Source organism: Centroberyx gerrardi, chromosome 3, assembly GCF_048128805.1.
Source record: "Centroberyx gerrardi isolate f3 chromosome 3, fCenGer3.hap1.cur.20231027, whole genome shotgun sequence".
Lineage (NCBI taxonomy): Eukaryota > Metazoa > Chordata > Actinopteri > Beryciformes > Berycidae > Centroberyx > Centroberyx gerrardi.
The window spans coordinates 5,141,276-5,162,913 of NC_135999.1; the positions used below are offsets into that span (position 1 = coordinate 5,141,276).

At 45.7% G+C, this 21,638-nt stretch overlaps 1 protein-coding gene across 1 annotated transcript in view; it reads left to right on the forward strand.

Moving 5' to 3' along the window:
- Positions 1-21,638, forward strand: part of LOC139929594 (alpha-1,6-mannosylglycoprotein 6-beta-N-acetylglucosaminyltransferase B-like) — a 113,645-nt gene that overhangs the window by 50,155 nt on the left and 41,852 nt on the right. The window contains exons 7-8 of the mRNA XM_078290728.1: positions 182-346; positions 7,214-7,383. Of these exons, the coding sequence (XP_078146854.1) occupies positions 182-346; positions 7,214-7,383 (335 nt within the window). The remainder of the gene's footprint in view (positions 1-181; positions 347-7,213; positions 7,384-21,638) is intronic.

Sequence of the window (21,638 nt, forward strand, 5' to 3'; positions counted from 1 at the left end):
AAAATAAGTAAATAAATATGTAAATAATCATCAATAAATATATAGAAAGCTTAGTTAACTTCTTTCACTATCTCTGTCTCTTTTCGCTTCCTCCCTCATATCCACCTTCTTCCACTCTCCATCCCTTTCTTCCCCTCTCTCCCCTTACTTTCCATCAACCTCCCCCCCCCCCCCCCCCCAGGCTGCTTTCCGTACAGACCTCTCCGTACTGCTGGACCAGGTCGGGACGGGCAAGGAGTCCCTCAGCTTCATGAAGCGGCGCATCCGTCGCCTGGCGCAGCAGTGGGCCACGGCCGCCAACCGCCTCGACGCCAAGCTGCAGCAGCGCTGGAGGGACCAGAAGAAGGTGAGCGAGGGAGGAAGGGAGACGAGGAGGAAAAGGGTGAAGGGAGGGAGCCAGAATGTAGTGAGTGAAGCCGTGATCAGATAGGAGGCAAGAGAGCAAGAGGTCAAAGGTTACATCATTCTCCTTGCTATGCAGCTGTCTAATTAGTGTTGGTAACAAAGGGGATGACGTTGAAAATAAAAATGGACAAGAGAAAGTTAGCGATTGCTCTGCTTGCTGTTAAAGAAGAGGATGAGGAGTCCATTCTGAAACTGGATATAGTTCAAGTTAATATTACTCACCCAGAAATTGTGAGGAGGCTGCTGACTTCCCTCCAGGCGCTGCTAATTTTTTCCTCTTTCTGACGTTGACGTAATGTGCGGCGCAGCTTAAGTTGAGACATGTTCAACTCGGAGCGCCCAGGGCAGCGCCCAAAACGTGCTGCGTCCAAAACACGAGGCGCATAGAGTGGAGCAGACACGCGCCTGCCAAGATCAAACCATTGTAAATAACTGAATAAAAGACGGAGGTGCTTTCAACAAAAGCATCCGATGTGATCACGTCCTTATTCTTCATTCTGTCTCTAGTCTTCGTCTACCAAAAAGTCTTTACAATACAGTTAACGTCACAAAGCAAGTGTGGGGGAGAGGGATGGCAGAGATGAAAGTGGAAGCAAGGAGAGGAGTGGAGGCTGGAGTAGAGAGGGAGAAGAAGGCGAGTGATGAAGGGGAAGAGGTGGATGGAGGGGAAGAAGGCAGATATGAGGGAGAGAGGAGGATAAGATGAATAGACTGTACAGCAACAAATGGTTAGCCATGAAAATGCCGTTTCAGATGCTTCTTGAAGGTACATTTATTTTGTATACGTGCAATTTGAATCGGTAAGGAATTCCACTGGGTAATTGCTCTGTCAATAACAGTGCAGCCAAGGAGATCTGTTCTTATTCTGAATGATGATGGGAGAGAGAGTGTTGTGCATGCCGGAGAGGGAGAGAGATGAAGAGGAGGAGAGGTTGCATGGATGGGAGGGAGGGTACACAGCTGCTACAGTACCTGCATATCTGCGTACTTTTGAAATCAGGACCTAAATGTGTGTGTTGTTGAACCCGCACGTCATGTAAACCTGAGGGGTCGGAATTGCAAGGGATAGAGGAGGCGCAAACGCTGAGGACGGAGGGGAGCGACTACGACGATGATGATGATGATGATGATGATGATGATGATGATGATGAACGACGGGAATTATGACGAGATGCCGAGCCGCGCCGGTGCCAGAGGGAGATGAGATGAGAGAGGAAGTGGAGGACAGAGGGGGGATGGATGGGAGCGGGGAAAGGCGTTGTGGAATATGGATGAGAGAGAGAGAGGGAGAGAGAGAGAGAGAGAGAGAGAGAGAGAGAGAGAACGAAGACCGGGAGGGCAAGGTGCCTGCGGGCGATGGGGCTTTCATTAGGAAACTGTTGAAAAAGTAAAGCCATAGGGTGTAATGTAAAGGTAAGCATTCTGCGGTTAGAACTTCCAAAGTGTTGGAAACTTTTCGCCGCGCATCCGTCGGTTGAGCCTGACCACCTATTAAATTTGCTTACCCTCCTCTGAACAGACAGATAATCTTTTAGTCAAGAAAATTATGATAAATGAATGAGTTGAGCCGAGGAGGCAGATTGGACACACACACACACACACACACACACACACACACACTCTCCCTCTTCTTCCCGGAATGTCTCCCTCTGCCCCCGTCTCTCCCTAAAATAAGTTAACAAGGGTAGAAATAGTCCTCCGTCGCCGTGATTGATGTCCTCCTTTCTTGCGGCGCGCTGGGGGGATTTGTTATCCTCTATCGTGGCTCCTTTGGCTGCCGCAACAGCCTATATGCTTTACAACGTGCCGCCGCTATCTCCCCAGCAGATGTTCTGGTGTTTGTAAGAGTTAGCCATGGTTGTCAAAAGCTGTTTATCACCAATAATTAGGGAGGAATAAAAATGTGTGTTCTCTGTGTGTGTGTGTGTGTGACTGCTAATTGGATATTGTTGCATTAAAAACCAAAGGCAGGGCCTCTCTTACCGCAAAAATCACATCTCAATCTGTACTTGTCAAACTCTGCCTTTCGCTTGTTTAACCTTTGATCCCCCCCTCCTCCCCCTCCCTGCGCTCTCATAGGAATCATCAGTCACTTGTTTTCTGAACCCTCGAAGCCCTCGCTTTAGCATGGAGAGGGAAAACACTGTTTGATTTGAATTAACTTCGGGCCTTGGAGAAACACCGTCTGATTTGAATTGACTTTGGCCTTGTACTTTTTCTCCTAACCTTCATCTTTTGACAAAAAAAAATCCCCCAGTTCCAGCGGCAACTTTAGCATTCCGCTTGGCTTTTTTGCGGTCTTTAAAATTCCAACGGGGTTCTGTTGATTCAATTCTGTTTCCTTGTTTGGCTTTCATTTTGATTGTTTAGAGTGGGTGTTTACTCAGAAAAGGAATACATTGAGTAGAAGAGAGAGGCAAGGAGAGAGGGAGAGAGGATTGAGACGGAGAGTAAAGGGAAAGAGAGAAAAAGAAAGATCGTTCCCGTGTCTGTCGGTGGCAGACGCAAGGACGAGGAAAGAGGAGTGTGTGCGCGCGTGTGTGTGTGTGTGTGTGAGCGACTTTAGAAATCTCATTCAGAAGTCAAATCCTAACCATTACCTGACAGAGCCACAGCAGAAGAGTTTTTATTCTAAGGTTTCAGCATCAGTCCTATCCAGTATATTGACATGAGAGATGCCCCTTTAAAATAACAATGCTTTGGTAAGTGAAGAAGAAGAAGCGCGCCTCAACTGTTACGGCAAATCTCATCTGATTTGCAACTAAACTGCTTATTTCCTCAGCGCTCCTGGAATCCACTAAGAACACCATCAACCTTGTGCTGCACGACACTTTAAAAGCAGTTGTACTTTTTGAGAGAATCCACTATCCGCTTTTCATCTTTTTTTTTTTCCAAAGCAATCATCAAAGCAAACCAAAAAGCCCAGGTCGGGCCGTTCGGCCATTATAGAGCGGCTGATGGAACGGAACGTTTGGCGTAAAAACAGATTGCCGTTATCTTTTCTGTAGAAGTCAACAGGAGACGCGATCAACCGTTATTTCGAGTTGCGGCGTAACGGGAAGGTTTCCGAGAGATGATTAGGAAGCGTTCGAAGACGCCGACCTTATCCTGGGAAAACTTGCTTGCGTTCACTGCTTGCTTTTGTATAGATGTGTCTGCATGTGACTTTGTACCCCAGCTGTTAATTTCCCCTCCTCCTTTCTCTGCGTTCGCCCCCTGGAGAGCAGATTGACCTCTGGCTGATGAAGTGCAGACAGTGTATAGGAGAAAGATGGAAGGTGAAGGTAGGGGGAGGAGGAGGGGAGAAGAAAGGAGGAAGAGGATGGAGGAATATGACGAGAAGGGGGGCAGGAGAAATGGAGAAAGAAGAGTGTAGAGGAGGAGAGGAGGGAGGGAGAAGGTGAGATTAAGGGTAAGGTAGGGATGGTAGTTGGCAGTGCCAGCTTGCGTTGCCGCCCATGGCCCTCCATCAGACAGCTGTGACCTTCAGACCGGCTGGCTGAGGCCACAGTGCATGGGCAGGCTGGGTCACACACACACACACACACACACACACACACATACACACTCAGCCTTGTACTAACAGACGCCGAGACCGGCATTAGCATTCTGCTGTCGTTAGCCTGTTAGCGATGAGTGGAGCGGAGCAATGGAGTGGTACCACATACTTTTAGCGACACTTCTACTCTCCTACTCTCACATACACACGCCTACGCACCAAGGACCTTCCAAGGTTTTCACACACACACCCACACACACACACACACACACACACAACACATAAAACGCTCCTCACATGAAAGCACATGAAAGACTGTAGATTTCCTTTGCCACTCCTTATCCCAGTTATATCAATCACACGACAACATGCGGAACAGGGGGGGAGCTGTCGTGGAAAAAGGCCGTGATTCGCCGCGTTAAATAAAGTGCAGGGAGAGGCGCGGCGGCGGGACACGCGTCGTAAAGGTGAGCGTCGCGGCGCCGTTGTACTACTTCTCCGTCTGTCTCGGCGGGTTTGCCGGGGTCTTTTTTGTTCAATCCCCAAGGGGAGGTAACAGTAGAGTAGCTTTAGATGCTTTTGAGAATCCCTTGGGCTCTCCAGCATCGAGCATCCAGAAATGAGACCGCACACACACACACACACACACACACACACACACACACACAGGATTCTGACTGGAGCGCATTGATGTATGTCAGCGTGAAACAAAATACATGCAAACAAACCAAAACAAACATTCCAATCCCGTCTGTATCTTCACACACGTGCACCCGGAACACACACACACACACACACCATCTGGGAGCACCATAAGTCCACTGTATAAAGAGCTTGCACCCTCTGTGTGCTCGGATTCCCGGGGGAGGCAGCTGGCCGCGATATAGCAGTTTATGTGGAAGTGCGGCTCTAGCTTCGGAGTTATTCCCCCCGTTGCTGACTTCCCATTGTGTGGCTTTTCCTACCCGTTCATCTTCATTTGCAAGTCAGCGTGCGCGCAAATGCGGGATTGCGTTGGCGGTGAGCGCCTGTGCATATGTGTGTGTGTGTGTGTGTGTGGTGATCGACATGCTACAACAGTACAAACCACCCACACCAGTCTCTCTCTCTCTCTCTCTCTCTCTCCCTCCCTTCGGTTCTACAGTATCGATTTCTCCTCCGTGATATAAAGGTTACATATCCAGCGTCGTCCTGATATGTTTCACTGAACTCGCCTCTATATCTGTTCCGGTGCCAGCGAATTAACATTTGCAAATGGAGATTGAATACCGCCTGTTAGAGAAGAGAGTGAAATCCCTCCTCAGCAGCAGCACACCAAGTTGCCAGCTTTTGAAAACCACTCTTACCTTTCCCTATTAACTTTGCATTTGTGTGCACGGATGCCACTTTTTTATAGAATCCATTCCTCACTTGTTCAGCTCCGGTGCCACTGCATGGTATTCTTCTCATTTATTTAGCAGCGGTATTGTGTAGTTGCCAGTGATGTGAAATTCGCCTCCTCCTTTATCTCCACTTCTGCGTGGTTGCCAGTGTTTGTATGATACACCCTCGCCATCGCCCCCGCCAAGCCAGGAGAACGAATAGTGTATTGGCGCCATGAATTCTCACTCTTGCCATCTGCCACCCAAACTGTAATTAAATTTCACTTATCTTTTTTTTATGAAGCAGAAGTTAATAGAGCAGGCTTATTAAATCAGGGGATTTTTCACGCCAGCCGGAGTCTCAGTGGCGCTTGACTGCTGCACCACACACCGCCGTCAAATATTTTACTGTACACGCGTGAGCTTTAGGACGTCGGTGGAGCGGTTTTACCAGTTCTGTGTGTACAGCTATAATATCTATAATGAGAGCCTTGAATTATATTGAATATTTTAATAGTAATGACCCGGTGAATACGCTGAGGACTTAAAATACTATTATTTTCTCTCTCTTATTTCATCGTCTTTGCTCTGCCATTCAAACACAATCTGCTCCAGGATCAAAAGATGTCGTGTAAGAGAAGCGCGTGTGTTCGTGTGTGTGTGTGTGTGTGTGTGTGTGTGTGTGTGTGTGTGTGGGGAGCCTCAAAACCTAGATGCTAAAACTAAGACATTATTAGACTGTGACTCGGGGCATGATGCAAAAGGGGAGAGAGAGAAGCAGAGAGAGGGGGAAGAGGGAGGTGCAGAACACTTCTAAGAAGCTCTAGGAAGCTTTTAATCATTTCTTCTACAGTTCAAAGCCGCAGACACAGGACACACACGCACATACAAGCAGAGAGAGAGAGAGAGAGAGCAAGCAATCACCATCAAAACTTTTCCCCTCAAAGTCCACCCAGTTGGCCGTAAGCTCATTATGTAAGTCGCATGGTGAAAGTTGTGGGCTGCGTTTGCCAGCCACAGCAGCGGGAGGCGTTCATGCTGCGTTAGTTAATCAGGATTACTCAGCAGAGCAGCACTCGGACATGGCTGTGTCTAATCCACTGTGAAAAGCAACATGTTGCTCATTTCTTGGGTGGGTTGCACTAAATTATGCAGCAGCTAGGTGGACACGCATGGCAGCCTTGTAGCCCGTATGAGCAAAGTTGTAAAGTCCATCATGTTAAATTATCATAATTCCTGCACGTGTTTGAATACAAAGGGGTCTTTTTTTTTTTTTTTTTTTTTTGCATTGGGAGGCTAAGAATTAGTGACAGTGGTTGGCTTTATAGGCATACTGTGCATGTGCAATGAGCTATAAAGTCCATAATGATGGATTTGTTTATATGCATGCTTTTTCATTGGAACATGAGGGGATTATTCACTGGGGGTTTCAAAGAATTAGTTTCCCATAATTCCCATCTGGAAGAGTCTGAAATTCTAATGATTATAATCCTCAAACTAATTAAAGCATTTTTACTGCTAAAGCTAAACTTTCAAGCCTTATAACTTTATATTATACTAATAATATTCAGTATATACAAATTATTGGACCACCATCAATTTACATTGTTGTCTGTAGAGTATGTAATTTCAATAGATGACACCTTACACTTGCATACATGCTGGGGAATGACTGGATGTCTTCAGGTGTGTTATCTGACAGGGCATCTTGAAAAAGAGTTCACATATGGCATTTCTATGAGCTTGGAGAGTTCAATCAATATTTGTGAATATAAACAACTGTCTTCCAAAGCTGGAAACAAGACAGGTAAAGAACAAGAGAAATAGTCTAAGTAAAAAAGGCCATAAGTCAGATTGGTACTTTTATCTAAGTACCACTTTCTCCTAGACTTCCTCCATAGACTTTGGCTTTAACTCCCTGCCACAATGCCTCCCTGTCCTCCCTCAGATCCTGGTCCACGTCGGCTTCCTGACGGAGGAGTCCGGGGACGTTTTCAGTCCCAAGGTGCTGAAGGGGGGTCCGCTGGGAGAGATGGTCCAGTGGGCCGACATCCTCACCGCCCTCCATGTTCTCGGACACAACCTCAAGATCTCCATGTCCGTCAAGGAGCTGCAGGGGTGAGTCATACATGCCGATATGCTATGTCCATGCTGGAGTATTTGGCTTGTTAGCGGTGGTTTATTGCGACAATGCAAGTGCCAACCCCCTTCTCATTCATCCAATCATCCTCTGGTCATGGATCTTGCTAATGCACCGATTCACCTACCTCTTGTGTATCAGCATAACCTTGTAAACTAATGGTATCTCCCTTCCAGTGAGCCCAATGTTTGCCTCCCTACATTGCAGACCAGGTTTTGAATGTACCGTATTATGAAAGGAGCTGTTCAGTAGGTAGAACTCGCAGCATGGATCATGTTGTTGGCGATCAAGGAGTTGATCAAGCAGTTGGAAAAAGCCTTGATATGAATAGGTATCAGGGGGTCAATGGGTTGGCTTGTATTTGTCTATTTTGTGACATTCATCCAGTTGACCAGCTACATTATGTCAATAGAGGTAAATCAGACAAGAAAACATGTTGGGTATCGATTGACAGGGTCATGACTCCGCATGAATGGCTTGATTGATTGGACCTCCACCAAAGTATGGCGCTTTCTATCATCTTAATGTTCTGGTCATTATATTTTGCCTGTAAATTGCTTTCACTCATGCCATTTTGCGACCACAATTGCATTTAACCTAATGGTTATCAGGAGGGATGCAAAATGTTCGCCACATATTGACCTCTAATGACAGCTGTGACTTCCAAGTGAAAGATATTTGATAGTCCTTGCTCTATCACTGCCGCACCGCTCTAATTACGCTCCATTCCCAGTTAACCCATAGATTAGACATGAGGGCATCTAAGGTCGTCTTGATTTGTTTATTGCCGCATTGATCCCGTATCGACTCGCTGCCCACTTTCCTGTCAATGTGACGGCGTCGCTGTGTATCTTTTTACCCCCTGCGTCAGCACGCTTACATGTTTCTGCTGACGGATACAGCCGCGGAGCCAACTCACACACACACACACACACAAACACGCCGGCGGACGTAAATCCGCCCTGTTGGGGAAAAAGCCCTCAGGGTCGTTCTGTCCACTCTGTGCGATATCTACTTCATGGCCAAGACTGTGTAAATCACACAGGTTGTCAAGCTCCACCAGCCTCAAGCTAGCACCATGGAGATGGATTGAAAATATAGCACAGCAGCCCGGGAATTATGAATAGATGTGTCTGAGAGCTTTGTGAGACTCGTCCTGGGAGACGACTGAATCATGCCGCGGATGGGAAACGTCTTTGTTTAGCCTTGATTGGGCCAATAGCCTTTGTCTCTCTGCCGTCGTCGGTCATTGCGATGACACAGGTATGGAGTATAGATCAACATAATGATGTCTACAGCGACCCGGCTGCACTGCGCATTTTATATTGTGCACCGCCTGTGACAAGTCTCACCAATCACAGAAGAAATATTGCATTGACCCTCAGCCTTTGCAAGTCATTCTGTCGACATATAACACCTTTAGAGGGAGTGAGGGAGGGAGTGGGAGAATTTAAGGGAATTTTTATATTTTAAAAATGAGCTTATAGATGGCAGGGACTACGCAAGGGCGAGTTCAGTTGTCAGGCTTGAAATGGATGGCGGTATCATTCTTATCGACTGTGCAGCTAGAAAAAAGAAAAAAAAACGTACCTGCGTGAAGTTTTATTTAGTCTACCTTAGCCACTTGGAAAGGCTTCGGCAGCAAAAACTATCTTTTATCTTTGGATTATTCAGGGAACTCGGTTTAATCTCACTTCAAACCGCATTTGGATCGTGACTCAATCTTTTCGAAACACTAGTGTGAGAAGTAGCGCATCAACTCCGTCTCCGGTTGTCAATCTTTCCACATGGCTTGCTGCAGAAAAGTGGAGCAGAGCAGGGTTACACAGTGTGTCCAATCTTTTTTGTTGATGTGTCACTTGTTTTTTGATATTTTTTGGTTTTTACACCTTTTATTTCCCTCGGTTCTTGGCTTCAGTAAGACAAAGAAAATTGAGAGCTAAGGTTCAACCAGTGTGATAATGCAATTTCGCTGTCACACTGTCATACTGGGAAAATGTTATGTTTTCTCCTTTCATCTGTCCCCGCAAAACAGGTAATGTCTTTATTGATCGCTCATCATAATGTGTAGAATGGCTTAAAACCGATAAAGGCTCTCATGCACACTGGACATTGTCCTCACAAACAAGCAAAAACATTTCTAGGCAAATAGATGCCACATAACGGTGGATATACTTTTTCTTTTGCAATGTTATTCATGATAATGCCAATAGTTGCATAGGCATAGTGATCCATAAGGTACGGATCTATACTGAGGCAAGGACGCAAACAAGCTTGAGCTGTTTTTTTTTTTTTTTTCCTTTAGATGATAGATTTATGATTTGAAAAGCAACAGTATTGATTTTCTGTTTGGCAGCCTTGTGAAATGCAAAGGCAGTGGGGGAAAAAAACATGTTTTTTTTTTGTTTTTTTTAGCGAAGGCCTGAACTAACCAGAATATATCTTTTTAACAAAACTGTCGCTGAATTTACTTGTTGATTCTCTAGTTTACCAAAGATGACAAGAAGCGGCAGACGTTCGCTTTGTGCACATTCGCTTCATTTCGTGGCCTTGAAAGTGCAAATGCAATCATCGGCATTGTCAGTAAACAGACAGGGATGTGGGTGGGGGAGGTAGGCGGGTGCAGATGAATGTTTTCATGGTAATTACCTTGCACACTACGTAACACATGGAGTAGCCTACAATCAGCAACACTTCACAGAAAATCCCTCAGATGCTAATCCACAAGCATGCATTTTTAGAAGTATATGCCATGCAATATTTCTACACATCTACTGTCATGGTTTGTGTTGTTTCACTGTGGTATCGCCTGCTGCCGTGACTCTTGTTATAAAGAGGTATACTGAGGTCACGTTACATGATTTATAGGTAATGAAATCCGTCAAACGTTCAAACGGTTGTCTCTCGCTGACACTTGGGCGAAGTTGCCTCCCGCAGCTTTAAAATTGTACATTTTTATTCGAGTTGAGGCTGAGAGTTCTGTCTCCTCTCTTCCTCGCTGTGCTTGTTTGTTTCTTACAGCTCCCTGTAAGGATATTTATCAACCCTGACTAGTTTTTTTTCTGTATCTCTCTCTCTCCATCTCGCTCCCTCTCCTGTTATTTTCCTCTCCTGCAATCGTACTTCCTTCTTCGCTCCCTCGCTCCCTCCGTCCCAAAGTAGCGGTGCAAAAATACCTCTAAAGAGAGGAAGTGGGAGCGAGGCATTTTTAAAGGATTTATGTCTTGTTTTTCCCCTGAAGACGGACAGACGGACAAGCAGACAGACAGACGGAGATATAGCCAGACAGACAGGCAGACAGACAAATGGGCTGACAATCTGGGCAGGTGGGAAAACAGAGAGAGACGAATGGAAAACCAGGCAGACAGAGGGAGAGGCAGACAGACAACAATAGCCCCACAGAGGCTGCTTAGTGGATGTTCGGTCCAAGCGCAGATCTGGAAACAGCTTTGCTTTCCGTTGGCTCACACTGCCCAGCGGTAGAGCAAAGCCGAACAAAAAGCGTCTAGAGTCCGTCCGCCCGCCTCCACAACTATAAAGGATATAGTTCTTATGTGTGTGCGCGCAGTGCTTTTGAGTGTGTGTGTGTGTGTGCGTGCTGTGATGCATTGTTCTCACGGCCATGTCCGAGGACTGCGATTGGCTGAAGATGAAGCAGTGGGTAGCTGTAATTGGCCACTGAGGGGATGATTAGGGCCAGTGCTGTGTTACTGTATTGTGCGGTCTGGTCCGGAGTTCAGTGGGCGGACGTCGTTCACTAGAGAGACACATACACACACACACACACCTGTAGCAGAGACATTATTATATATAGAGAAGTGAAGCGGTGGATGCCGCTGTGTAAGTTGATCAATGGGTCAGTCTCCCAAAACCCCGGGGTGTTCCTTTAAGACAAAACCACATGCGTACGTACATTTAGAAACGGTGTACACACGCATGCTTACACACACACACACACACACACACAGGTATAGAGAGAAGACATCAGCCCATCCTGAACTGAATACTCAATTGGCTGTGAAAAAAGCCCTTTAGATATGTGGGTAACTTCTGCCTCGTGCTCCGTGCGCTCTGCTCTGTGTATACATTAATCATCTCGGCGCCGATGTGCCTGTGATGTCGTCTGGCGGCCCGCAGGTCACAGTGATACAGGGAATGATTCGCTTTTAATCTCCCTCTCCCGTGACAGAGCAGAAACACATCTCAGTCCCCCGGCTGTCAGTGTGCGGATGGATGGACTGATGAGGGAGTGTGTGTGTGTGTGTGTGTGTGTGGAGAGGCCTGCAGGGAGAGGAGGGGAAGGGAAGGGAAAGAGGGGACCAAAGTGCTGAGTCAACATCTGTGGTCTGTGGGGGGCTTGCTACACAAATATGCAAATAGTGGCTTTTTGCATTTTATTTTTTTTTATTTTTTTTATGCGAGGCTCACTGATGAATGGCATCTCTTTGTTATTGGATCTTGGATTGTCCTTCATTTATGCACAAAGCTGAAATTTTACTTGCGCATGCACGCACACACTCATATACACACTCTCTGTCTTTTCTCTTTCTTTCTCTCTCTCTCCCTCTCAGCCACACACACGCTCACACACACGCACACACACACACACACTATAACCCCACACGCAACAGCACACAAACCTGAGTAAATTCAATACCACCTTTCACATCTCCCGTTCTCTGCTGAGTGCGCAGTCTTCTCGGCGGGGGCTAACAGAGTAGCTTGATGGAAATGAGGCTGAATTTGGTGCCAGTTAGATTGGCAAGGCACCTGAGATGTATTACTGTCAGTGGGAGAAAAGACAGGGCTGCGCCTGCTCTGCATCGTGGACCGGACCCCACCGGATCACTGGGAGCTGCCCCGGTCCATGTGATGGAGAATGGTCAGCAATGGCCATCAACACTATAATGGCACAGACAGAAAGTAAGACACTGAGAGAGAGAGAGAGATTTACACAAGAGGGAGGGAAAGAAGAATGGAAAGAAACAGAAATAGCATAAAAAAAGAAACAAGCAGCGATATATAGAGAAACCATTCCCCTCTCTTATTCGCCGCCACTATAGCCAAGCTTCAAAGCTCCGTCTCTGATACTGCCAGGCCTTGTGCTCAGCCTGTGTGTAGAGAGGACAGGCCGCATTATCTCTGTGTTACATCAGTGAGGTGAAAAAGGCTGGGAGAAAAACCCAGGCAGCGGAAAAGCCAAGACTAAAATGGCCCCTTTCCCCCCCCCCCCCCCCCCCCTCCCCTGCAAGGCTTGCCAGGCTTACATAATGATTGTCCAGACATAACCAAAGGCACCGAAGCCGAATCTGACATTACAGTGCAGTTGACAAATCAGCTCCGTTGGTAGCGAGATGAAAAAGAGAGTGGAATTCAAGGGAAATTGCGCGGTTAGTGCATGTTTAACCCTGTTCTGAGAGTGTTGAAGGCATCAGAATTGATTGGACAAGAGTTGAGAAGGTTTAAGTCTAACAGGGTGAGGAACTCTTTTATTTCCCGTCCCATTAACTTGCTTAACTCTGGCTCATGTGTTTTATTATAGGGCAGTCAGTAGTCTATTGTTGAGGCTGTTTATTTTAATGCTGTTCTGTGGATGGATGGTGATGTTCTTAATTTAGGACTCTGCGTCTTGTGCTATGTTTTATGCACTTTTGTGTATTTATGTTCATATGCTTGTTTTCATGCATCTGGCTGCAAGGAGAATTTCCCCTTAGGGACAATAAAAGTTAAATTGAATTTAATTCTTTTCCTTAGGGTTATGATGAACAGGCAACATTTTTAGGCAATTTATGTTTTGGGCAACAGTTTTATCCTGACATTTTTATTCCTTACAGTCCATGTTTTCCACATTGATTTTGTCCCAATTACCAATTTAAATCCCCGCTCCCTCTAAATGTTTCCCACCTCGCATGGCCTTTTAAATCTTAAATCTCTTCCCATGCTCTCTCTTGGCGACTCGTGCTCTCTCTCTCTCTCTCTCTCCTTCTCTCACACTCCCTCTCTCCATCGCTCCCCTCGAACTTGAGGTGTCAACTTTCACAGCTTCATCACCCCACTGCAGGTAATGCCCCAGTTGCCATGGAGATCAGACCCCGGGCTAGTTAAGGGGCTGGATGGGTGGAGAGAGACGGACTAACGGCCAATCAACACCTCCGATGAAGTAAAGGGCGAGAGCGGGAGGAGGGAATCTAAAAGCGTCAAATCTCCTCGGCCCCTAACAGGTGGATTTTCAGAAGTGGATCGTCGGAGGGCGATGGGACACGTGCGCATGATAATTGGATGGCATGATTGGACGGATACAAGGCCTCCGGCAGGCACTCGCTGTCGTTTCAACCTCCCTCTCAGATGTGTGAGGGTCTTTTTTCGGTCTGGCGCTGCAGAACTATCCATCCTAACAAGTAATTTAGTCTACTATTGAGTCTTAAAACCTATTTTTTCTTAAATAAGGGGAAAAAAACACTATTTTCCAAAACGAATCGCCTTATTATGAGATCTTGTTTCAAGCAAATTCTCAAAATAGGTGAAAAATGCGTTAGAAACAAGTGAAATTATATCACTCCAATGGCAGATTTTTTCACTTATTTTAAGGAAAACAAGATTTTACAACTCAACGGTAGACTAAATGACTTGTTAAGATGATATTTTACCGTGAGTAGATGGTATTGCCTCCTTTCCTTTCCTCTCCTCTCCTCTTCTCTTCCCTTCTCTCCATCCTTGTGCTCAGCATAGTAGAGAGTCTAGTGGTGCGTGGGGGTCTGCTTGATGCCCCGCTAATCTGACACAAACACTCCCATTACTCACCGCCCCCTTCTAGCTTTACGTGACCTCTCTCTCTCTCGCTCTCGCTCCCTCTCTCTCTCTCTCTCTCTCCATCCCTTTCTCCCAGCCCATTTCGTTGTAATTCGTTTAGCGTGTTGTCTTTCATGGCTCGGGGTCCCACGCCAGGGCCAGAAGGTCCCTCAACCCATTAATCTCCCCTTCGCAGAAAGGGGCGAAAGGGAATTAGACCCCACCTACGCCCAAACACACCCTCCTCCCCTCTCTCTCTCTCTCTCTCTCTCTCTCTCTCACACACACATACACACAATGTACTGTATACACACAAAGACAAAAAACAAACATGCAAACACAGACATGCATGTATGCATAAACACTGCTCTTTTTCCCTCTATAGAGAGATCTTAGAATCTCTCTCTCTCTCTTTCTCTCCCTCTCTCTCTCTCTCTCTTGATATCCATGTGTTTTTTTCTAGGTCATGCTGGTGTGCCATCTCATTTACTGCATCTTGTCCTTCCAGAGCTTTATTGTCTAATCCCGGTCACGTCTCACACACAAACACACACAGAGGTACATAAACAAAGAGCACGCACACACACATACACACATACACATATACACACACACAAACAATGGCAGATACAATACAATGTAATAAGCAGTGGATTCTTGCAGAACCATACTTTGCATTATAAAGGCAGACCTCCTTTCACATCTCTCTCAATCACATAAACACACATTTGTAACATTTGTACATAAGCAAGAACCACATACAAAGGAAGTTATAAAATACTATGAGTATGAATAATCAGTTTCAGTGCGCTATGCATAATGCAATTACACTATAACTGCGGACATGCACCACAAATGCATTATGCTCCACTTAACATGCCTTTCTGCATCATTAAATTGTCTTAAACTCTATCACCCCCTTTACACCTGGCATTAACAGGCTTCCTGGGTGATCACATTGTATTCAGATGGAGCAAAAAGGCATAAAATCCAGGTTTAAATGCACCCGAGACTCACGGAAGATCCAATCATCCAAACCACCCGTGGAGGCGGTCCGAGGAAAAAAAAAAGTATAAATGCAATTCATCTCCAATCCAACTGGAGGTGTCAATTCAGTCAGTCCCCGCATTTATTCAGTCAGTCCCTGCATTTAATATCATTCCAAAACTTCCAAAACCTGCTTATATAGATAGACTCAACTTTTGGGGACATGTGGATGTTGATGACTGATGCCTATATATATTATTATTTGGTCTTTTTAAATATGTAGCAGGCAGCTTGGAAAATGAAATACTTGTCAAAAATGGATTGTCAGGATACTCGTGGATGGGGAACAAGCAGAGGTGCGGTCACAATTTTTAATTGCTTGAGACTTGACTTGAAGCATGAAGAGAAGACTTGAGACTTGACTTGACTTGGGTTCTGCTGACTTGGGACTTGACTTTGACTTGTGCTTTGATGACTTGAAAAGGTTTCTAAAGTCTTGACTTGAGATCTTGTGTTTGTGTAAATGACTTAGATTGAAAGTGATGAGATTTGTTCCAGCAGACGACTGAATTTAAATTCTGTTTTCTGAATTTGTATGGAATGATTGAATTTATTGAAGTTGAAACTGATTATAGAAATCAAACTCATGATGCTCTTACCAAGTTTTTATCCTATTAAAACCATATTGCATTGAAAAGTCCTAGATATTTAGTTTTCTTTCAGATATTAAATTGATACTGGACTGTCTTGACTTGGTATTCTACATTTAGACTTGAGACTTGACTTGAGTCTTGACTTGAGACTTGACATTAATGACTTGGACTTGACTTGGACTTGACTTGGTAATTTACATTTAGACTTGAGACTTGACTTGAGTCTTGACTTGAGACTTGACATTAATGACTTGGACTTGACTTGGACTTGACTTGGTAATCTACATTTAGACTTGAGACTTGACTTGAGACTTGTGCCTCAAGACTTGAGACTGACTTGGGACTCGAGCAAAGTGGACTTGGTCACACCTCTGGGAACAAGTGAGATGAGGTGTTAACTTTAAATTTTTAAGGTTCTAAATGTTACAAAAGGAAGTGATGTGCTTATTAATCTGCATTTTGGTGAGGGAGATCTGATTTGAATGTGTATACCAGAGATGCAGGTTCAGGTTTATCTATAATCCAGCTAAATCATATAGACACAATCTGGATACAAGGTGCATGTTGATGTCAGGTGAATAAGTTGGCCTTAGACAGCGAACTGGGATCAGTTTTTACACCAAACTAACCGTTAACGGTTGATAGAAATGTCATCTGTCCACAACCTGTTTTACAGTGAGTTTCAGCTGTACTGTGAAACTTGTCAATATGCCTCTGCACTGTAAATTAGACACTTTCCCCTCTCTTTCTTCTGTCTCCCTCTCCCTCTCCCTCTCAACGCAGCTCAACCAGTCACATCCAAACAGGAATCTCAATCAGTCTCCTGAAATCTCAATCCGAGTCAAATCCCCCGGTGGCCTTAAGCCCTCTCCCACTGGAAGGTTAAGTTGGTGAACGGGGTCAGTTTTACCCGGCTTTGATTAAGGATAACTGTCTGGAAAGACTGTGTCCACAGCGGCAGCCCACCCCTCCCTCTCTAAGATCTCCCTCTCTCCTCTCCTCTCCTCCTCTTTCCTACTCCCTATACCTGCTCGCATCCCAACATGAATCTCAATCTCCGAACATCTCAATCCTGTGTTCCAAGGTCAAATTCGCCAGTTAGGGAAGCAATGCGTTTATATCTTTTGGACAGGCTATCAATATTAAAAGCCTATAGAGCCTCTGGTGGCCAGTTGTAAAGCAGGGCAACAGCAAAAAGAGTTAGCCTTGGGCCATCTGCCCATTTCCTATATCTAGTCCAGTGAAGTGTGATGTATGTGTATGTGTGCGTACATCTATCTAAGTATGGGTCTGTGTGTGAGTGTGTCGCCGTCTTTCTGTGTGAAAGAGAGAGAGAAAGTGTGTGTGTGTGTGTGCATACAGTGATAGTATGCTCTAGAAGAACTAAAGCTAGTTTGCATCATAAGCTCATTGCTTTAAGTCTGGTGCTTGGGTCCAGGGGTGGCTTGCGTAACCCAAGAGATTAATGCAAAAAGAGCTATCCACTGAGGTTGCGTAATGCCTCATGAAATTGGATTGGCCTTCAGCCTCTTTCAGCTGCACGCTCCTCTTTTCTCTGCTTTTTGCTCTCCGTCCTTGCGCGCAGGCTCTGTTTTGACCATCACTCTATTTTTGCTCTCTTTGTGGGCACTTCACTTTCCTCTCATCTCTTTCTTCTCCCTCTTGCTTGCTTTCTTGCATTTGCCGGTATTTCTGTCTCCCATTTGTTTTGGTTTTGCAATTTCACCTCTCTCCCTGTCTCAAGCTCCCTGTCTCCACAGAGTGGAGCTTCGTTCTTGGGTCTATGTAGTGTGTGTGTGTGTGTGTGTGTGTGTGTGTGTATGCACGCATTTGGGGGTGGTGAGTATGTGGGTGGATGTGGGACTTGGTGAGTTTTTAAGGTAAATTATTGTCCCTTCCTCCTCTGTTGTGAGATGTTTTAGTAAAGAACATCAAAAGTCAAAGTCTCTCTCTCTCTCTCTCTCTCTCGCCTCCACTGCAGAGTGAGGATCAGTAAACTATGTGAAGGAATTAATGTTTGTTGGTAATAAGGGTTACACACATTTTATACACAGTATACAATAACATTCAAAGAAAAAAATATCAAATATGTGGGGTTTCTCTCTCTCTCTCTCTCTCTCTCTCTCTCTCTCTCTCTCTCTCTCCCTCCCTCCCTCCCTCCCTCACCACCCCCCATCATTAAAGTGAACCTTGCAGTGGGACAGGAGTCGGTGACCTGAGTTCACCTCCCTCAGTCCCAGAGGCTCACCACGAACAGCCCCATTATACCTGGCCTGAGCAGATGAGAGCGCGCGCGCACACACACACACACACACACACACACACACACACACATCCACTTGAAAACCACAACCTTGCTTTCCTCGCTTCTACCTAGCAATTAGGCTGCTCTCACTTTCCTTACATCGCTGCTTTCTCTCTCTTCTTTTTTTTTTTTTGTACTTTAATTCCTTTCTGTTCTTTCTGACTTTTTTGTGAAAGGGAGCAACTTGCAGATTTGAGAGGTAGGTGGGGTGGGGGTGGGCGGACAACTTTTAAAGCAGCTGACTCCAAGGATTATTATACACTTGGCTGTGACTGTGGGGGAGAAGTGGCTCCTATTAAAAAACATCCAAACTTTGAGTTATGAAGGGAGTGTGTATCGGTGCTCTTTAGTCGGGAGAACCTGCTGAGGTGTGTGAAACTCATAAAGAGACTAGTGAGGTAGCTCACTCTGTAAGGCAAACTGTAGCACATTCACATTAATCAGCGGTGGGAGCTGTTTGTGTGTGTGTGTGTGTGTGTGTGTGTGTGTGTGTGTGGGAGGGGGGGGTTATGTGAGAAAGAGTGTCAGCTTGTCTCTTTGTTAAAAACTAGAGCGTGCAAATGAGTAGTATGCTCACTCTGCATCATTCTGTCTGCTTAAAGTGTCTGAGTTAGCAGAAACAAACCAGCAGGAATCTACCTCCCTCCTCCTCTCCTCTCCTCTCCTCTCCTCTCCTCTCCTCTCCTCTCCTCTCCTCTCCTCTCGCCTCCTCCTATCTCCTCTCCTTTCTTCTCCTCCTCTTATCTCCTTCTCTCTCCTTTCCTCTCCTCTCCTATTGTCTTCTCTCCTCTTGTATCCTATTTGTCCTCTCCTGTCCCTTCTCTCTTTCCTCCTCTCCTCTTGTCTCTTCTTCTTTGTTGTCCTTCCTCTTCTCCCCTTTCTCTCTCTCTCTCCCTCTCTCTCTACAGTTGCCACCCCCTAAGCTCAAATCAATGTGCTTGTTAACAACTTCCCAGATTTTTACTGCATTTCATCACCCCCACCCCCTTACTTCCACCTCCTGACACACACACAAACACACACACGCGCAAACACACACACACACACAGAGGCACATGCACTTGGTAATGACTTCGCCTTATCCCTTGTCTCAGATTTGAAGAATAGGGGAAAAAAAACGGCTATGGCCCATGGGTGACTTTTGTCTTTTGTTACTGGTGTTGCAGTGACTTACAGCTCGGCATGACATTAGCTCTAATTGGACTGCGTGACACAAATGGGACTCGGAAATACAAGTAGGACAAGCCGGTGCTTATATGCTTCTCGGGCTGATTTGGCGCCATCGTTAGCGCGCATGCATGGCTGAGTGTGTATGTGTTTGTGTGTGTGTGTACAGGTGAGTTAGTGAGTGAGTAAGACACAGAGAGAGAGAGAGATGGAGTGGTACCTATGCGGTGTGGAGAGTGAAGGCGGTTTCCATCACAGTCTTTATACTGCTTCAGTTGTCTGACTAGGTGGAGAAAGGCTAAGGGAGGTCAGCCTTTTACTGGCTGCAGGGCCAAAACAGTTGGCTCTAGCTGAATAAAGTGAGAGAAAGAAAGAGAAACAGACAGGAGGTTTGTGAGAGAGGAGGTGTGTGTGTGTGTGTGTGTGTTGCATGTGAGTGCGTGTGCGTTTCGTCATCCAAGCCCAGAGGCTGAGGGCTTTTCAATCTCTCCTTTCTGGAGAATGGGAGCAGGGGAGTAGAGTTCCCGCAGTGAACGGGGCTCCGAGGCCCGGGGACACATCGAGCCCGAGCTCCGGTAAAACCGACGCCATCAGCCGTTCATCAGCTTCCCTTTCCCCTCACCGAGTTTTACTTCTCCATCACGAGAACGTAAAAGGGGCCTGAGGGAGAGAGAAACGGAAATGAGGAAGAGGAAAAAAAGAGGAGGTGGAGAGAGCGTGATCTCGTGCAGCTACACCTCCGACTCAAATGACGGAGGTCTGGAGACATTTAAACATAGTAGTTGGGTAGAAAAAGGCGGTGACGCCGTGGGCTGCCGTCATTCAAACCAGTTAAATTTCACTAGGGTGAAGCAGTGAATGACTGAGTGAAAGATGGAGTGAGTGACTGAAAGATCTGGCAAAACTCTATGAAGGGGCATTGGACTGTTTCTGGTAGGTTCCTGCATGACATTGCATTTTAATGTGCCTACTTTCCAGGATGTGATTGAATGAACTAAATTCACTCCTGGGTTAAAAAAAAAGATGATGAGTCCTGGGTTTAGAAAGATTATGAACCCCTTAATGGTTTTTAGTGCTGTGGTGCATGACCGCTCTGGCTGATAAATTAGTGTGCGGCACCTGCAGAGGCGGCACAAAGCTATCAATTTTGACGCTGGAAAAGTGTTATGCAGTCAAAGAAAACCTCAAAAAATGAAAAAATCCTTTGGTACATGATAAAACTCAGCAATTGTTACTAGAATAAACCTACAGTGCTGTTTTCACTTTCTGGCTGTCAGACAATATTGTTCTTATCATTCTTGTTCTTAAATCAATTTAACCTCTTAACTTCTCAATAGAAGCAAAACAGCTTTATCTTTATATTAGGTCAGTGCCATACTCCTATTCGTTATCTACCCATTAGAACATTTAAATTTAGCTTGAAAGCGTACAGTATTTTAAGTGACATTCAAACCTGAGACACCAATTTATTACAGCTGTACCATTACGGCGCCAGTAAAAATGGGGTCGTAAGCCTCTTATTATCCACATTTCCCTTTAGCTAGCATGACAACTCCCGTTAGTTATCAGAGCCCTTGTTATCTCTACTTTCATTTAAAACAGAGTGCAGCTGATGTGAGCAAAGCCGAGCGTAATTGGGTTTCATGCCTGCGTACTGTACGTCGGCGGGCCTGTTTGGAGTTAAGAGTTAACACCGGAGCCGGCGATATCTTGCTCAACGATGCTGTCGATGTCTCTTCTTCCTAATGGCTTAAAGAGAGACGGGCTGTCAAAGTCCCGGCTCAGACTAATGCCAGTGCACCTGATATTTCTCTGTCCTCTCATTCCTCACCAGGAGAAAATTGGGCCATTTTAGAGCAGCCAGCCTTGAAATTAGGCTGAGCGTAGAGAGGTGTGGATTTCACTAAAACAAAATAGATTGCTGTCTTTTCCCTCACCTCTACTTTTTTGTGTGATCTCTCACTTTCTCTCACTTCAGCCTTCTCCTCTCTACCTCCACCACTCCTAGTCCCCCCCCCTCTCTCTCTCTCTCTCTCTATGTCTGGTTGGTGCGGCAGAGTCTGTGTAATAACTGAACTCAAGGAGAGAAAGGCAGTTAAAACACAACGGCGACTCTTTGTGTCGCTGCCTACAGTATCAGTGCAGACAGATGCTGCTGTAACCGCTCCTTTACAGCCACTTCACAGGCAAACCCACATTGTGTTTCTGCTCCATTTGTCTGATGGGGAAATGTGAGCAGATGTACGAGACAAAGCACATGGAGCGCATAACATCTACGTCTTACATAAACCCAATTCCTCCACGTTTTTCTCAGTGTCTCTCATTCTCATTT